The sequence below is a fragment of the Hordeum vulgare genome, chromosome 4H (genome assembly GCF_904849725.1).
Source record: "Hordeum vulgare subsp. vulgare chromosome 4H, MorexV3_pseudomolecules_assembly, whole genome shotgun sequence".
Lineage (NCBI taxonomy): Eukaryota > Viridiplantae > Streptophyta > Magnoliopsida > Poales > Poaceae > Hordeum > Hordeum vulgare.
In genome coordinates, this window is record NC_058521.1 from 150,760,419 (window position 1) to 150,764,386 (window position 3,968).

The window sequence follows — 3,968 nt, forward strand, 5'->3', positions numbered from 1 at the left end:
TGCGTTCTGCACACTCTGTATCTGCAAAATCCAGTTACCAGTACCCAAATGACACATTTGACCTGTTTTTTTTTTCCTGGAAAAAATAAAATATGTAATGATAGTCTTGGTAAGATAAAGACGGAACCATAATCTGCAGGAACTCAGGGCAGGTGAGAGAGAAGATGGGCGGTGCGGTTTGGAAGGAAATAGTATAATAGGAATGAGAGAAGAGGTGAGGTGAGCACGACGGCTACAGAAAAAGTGGACCAAAGCAAAGAATCCTAGAAGAAGAGAAAAAGGGCAGGGAGGCAAGCAGAGCAGCGCCTTGTCTCCTGTCTCCATCCTTCGGGTTTCGTTCCTGGCTTTCCCCTTCCGCTCTTCCACCCCACCTTCGCCTGCTTCAAGCAGCCGAGGGTTTCCGACTTTCGTCTTCTTGTCGTCGCCGTCGCCGGATCGCCCCCGCCGCCGCCGCCGCAGGTGTGTGCTTCTTGCTGAGCTCTGCTGCTAATATGCTCATGTGCCATTGCTTTGCTTCCCCTAGTTTGATCTGCCCATCCAATTTTCTCAACTCTCCGTAGATTCCATTTGCCTTTTTTTTCCTGTCTCTTCTTTCTGGCTGATATCAGGCACTTAGAACTGAAAATTAACTGTGGATTCAGAAATGTCTGACCAAATTACTACCTGTTGAATTCTACGCGACTAGAGATGGAGTGTTTGTTGTACTAAACGCGTCGTTTTTACTGATCTGTGTCAAAATTAATGCTCGCATTTGCACATTTTGATTCGCCTTGACATGATTCAATTAGCTCGTCTGAATCATCACCAATAGTATAATAGAAATGACCCGCTTCTCTCATTCCTGTTGTTACCAGGTCAGCTCTCGGTGCTAAATGCAAGGAGACAAATTCATGGCTTTTGATACGAACAATCTCGTGCTGCACATCAGGAGACTAGTGCGTTCCACTATCAGACTTGGGTATCATTCTGCGTGCGGCCATCCTGAAGTGCTCGGTGCCGGCATAGCGTTATTGTTTCTCCATGCTCTGTGCCCTCCTCTGTTCGCCTTTTTGCTGTCTTCCTCTCCGGTCATCGTTTTAACTGCGCTTCTTCTCGGAGCACTTTTGAGTTACGGTGAAGCTGCTGTACCCTTGGATGGAGAGGAGACACTGGAGGAGCATGAATCTTTGTCCCTTAAATCCAACATTCATGTTAGTGACTGTTCAAACAATGTGGTTAAAAATATTGCTGTCGAGGTTCAGTTAGAGAGGAGAACTGAGACTGACAAGACTGACAGCAGGGAAGTACATGCCAGGGAGAGAGCTTCCGACGATTGTATGCATGACGCTCTGTGCGAAGATAAAAATGTCACATACATTGCCTCTGATGCTGCTCTTCTTAGTGAAGCATATGTTGAGGAGGAGACAACTCCAAATGATAGTTTGCATGGTACTCGGTGTGAGGAGAAAAATGTCACATTTGTTGCAGATGATGCTGTTCCAAGTGCAGAACCTTCTAACTATCCTGAGATCAGTGTCACCTTGGAATGCGAAGAGCGCGCCAAGGAAATCGGCGAGAAAGCCGAGCTGCAAGAGCCTGAAAGCACCTGTACTGGAAGCTGCAACAATGGTGCTCACTATCAGTATCAGTTTGGTGAATTCATGAGATCATGTTGGCAACCTGTTATGAGGCAGGATCTTCCTTACTGTGACTCTGAATCTGAACTTTCTGATGAGAGCTCTTCTCCTGACGCGTCAATGACCGACATTATCCCAATGCTTGAGGACCTGCACCCACTGATAAACTTAGGGTCTGGTCAGCTTTCCTTGGCCTCGAAAGAGAACTTGAATTCCTCATCAGATGATAATGAATATGACCTTGAGGAGGAGGAGGAGGAGGAGCAGGACGACAGCGTTAGCTCAGATGATGACGAAGGAGCGGAACAGCAGCAAGATAACGAAGTTAATTGGAAGGATGTTGTTCAACTAAATTGTTTAGATATGGAGCAAAATGATAAATTGGGGAATCTGGTGGAGCTTCAAAGAGCAAAGAACATGCTCAAGTTTGAGCTTGACATGAGGTCAATTGACCTGCAAGCTGCTGATGCAACTCGGAAGCTGAAGGATGCATCAAGCTTCCATGTTCAGGTCCCTTCCATTTGCACACCAAGACATAACCCATTCAACCCTTCAAGAGATTCAGATGAATCGATAGAGTTGCGGCAGATTCCTGGCTCAGCACCATCAGCTCTCATTCGACGGCCAAACCTATTTGATCTTCCATTCGACCGAGCCGTGCACCAGCGCAGTCGATTTCAGGAAAGTTGGACTCCTTGCTCGCGCTTTAGATCAGCTCAAGCACAAAACATGAAGCACAGGAATTCTTGTAGACAAAATCACTCTACTTACAATGGTGAAATGGGCAATAGCCACTCGGACGACAATGCTGAGCAAGAAGGGAGCAATGAAAAGCTATTTGGTTCTCTGGAAGCACATTTGGGTGAAGAGATGAAAATACTAAGCGCCGCAATTTCAGACGTGGGCGTGTTAGGAGAGGTAAATCATGAAAAAGACGAAGGAAACAGAGATGCTAATATCAGAGATGGTGCGACCTCATTACCCGGAGCACATAATTCTGAACCACACCGCGTGGAAGCAGACTCCATGAGTGCAATGAACTCACTGTTCAGGTGCCGTATGCAGGAGGTGCTGGTGCAGTCCGTTGCAGAGGGCAGTGTCTGTCAGCCCATGGGAGTCAAGCCTGACGCTATACCGAGTGCCCCGTTGTTATCTTCGGACTCGTGGATGCATGCCAACAAAGCGAGTTCGATCGAGGAGTTGAATATTCAGTTCCTGACAGCCGATGAAGAAGCACTGACGACGACCTGTGCTGCCACTGGGCTCAATGGTCGCAGGGAGTCGATTCGAGACCAATCGAGCGAAGCATTACGCGTGGTATGCGAGCAGAGTTCAGAGCTGTCAACCGCAGGAGAGCTGCAGACTGCAGGTATGTCTGAACCAAATGGGACAGTGGCCACTTGCCGTGACGAGCTTCCTGTCGTAGAAGTAGTCAATGTCTCAGTCGAGGAGATGAACTCGCTGTTCGAGCAACTCGAACAAGAGGCGCAGCCGAGCAATGGTCGTAGCAAAATGGACATTCCTCAAGATGGATTGTGTCAAATGGAGGTGGATCTAGTAGAGCTTTCTCTAGATCGCGGGTTGTCGGCGCCATAAAGTTGTGCTGAAGCTACTGCTGTTGTAGAGCAGCCAATGAAGGTGTGTGAGGTTTGCGAGACAGGATTCAGTCATACGTTCAGCTACTAGTAGAAAAACATACAGTGTGTGTTTTGGAGAGGCTTCAAAAGGCTTTGATTTGAGACGCTGCACTGAGGCAAGTCTCTCAAGGGCCTCAGAAATATTGGGCGAACGATGGATGTACATGCCATGTTCTTTCTGTTTATGTTGTTATAAGTTGTATTTGTACGAGACTTGTACATTATACTGTATTGTGGTATCCCCTCGGAAGTACTCCCTTCGTTCCAAAATAAGTGTCTCAACCTTAATACAACTTTGTACTAGAGCTAGTACAAAATTAAGATAGTTATTTTGAAACAGAGGAAGTAGGATCCACGACGCTCCACGGCCAGCGTGCCTTGTTGTTCGGGCGTTCAATTTCCTTCTCCAGTGTATGTTTGTATCTCGCCTAATAGATCAATCATACAGTAGATTTCATTATTCAACTTGATATCAGTTTTCTAGGTCCCCATGGCCGATTAGGACACACCCTCCTCCGGCGCCCCAGCTCCGCGACCTCATCGAGCACTGCCTCCTCTATGGCGCCCGTTGCTGCCTCCTCCTCCGCCCCTTCTGCGGCCTTGTCCCCGCCCTTCATCTTTGGGACTAACCCGTCTCTCCTTAGCGGCACCTCCGCCACCATCGGTACCCAATTCACCCTCATCCTCCACTCCACTGTTCCGGCGCTACCGGTTG

At 47.9% G+C, this 3,968-nt stretch overlaps 1 protein-coding gene across 1 annotated transcript; it reads left to right on the forward strand.

The window, feature by feature from the left end:
- The first annotated feature begins 237 nt into the window (after positions 1-237).
- Positions 238-3,523, forward strand: LOC123448215. The gene is made up of 2 exons (XM_045125038.1): positions 238-459; positions 855-3,523. The coding sequence occupies exon 2, from the start codon at positions 873-875 to the stop codon at positions 3,210-3,212; it is 2,340 nt and encodes a 779-aa protein (XP_044980973.1). The 5' UTR covers positions 238-459; positions 855-872; the 3' UTR covers positions 3,213-3,523.
- The last annotated feature ends 445 nt before the right edge of the window (positions 3,524-3,968 follow it).

What these genes read in the sequence shown, in the direction of transcription:
- LOC123448215 (XM_045125038.1), top strand. Translation starts at nt 873, where the DNA reads ATGCAAGGAGACAAATTCATGGCTTTTGATACGAACAATCTCGTGCTG.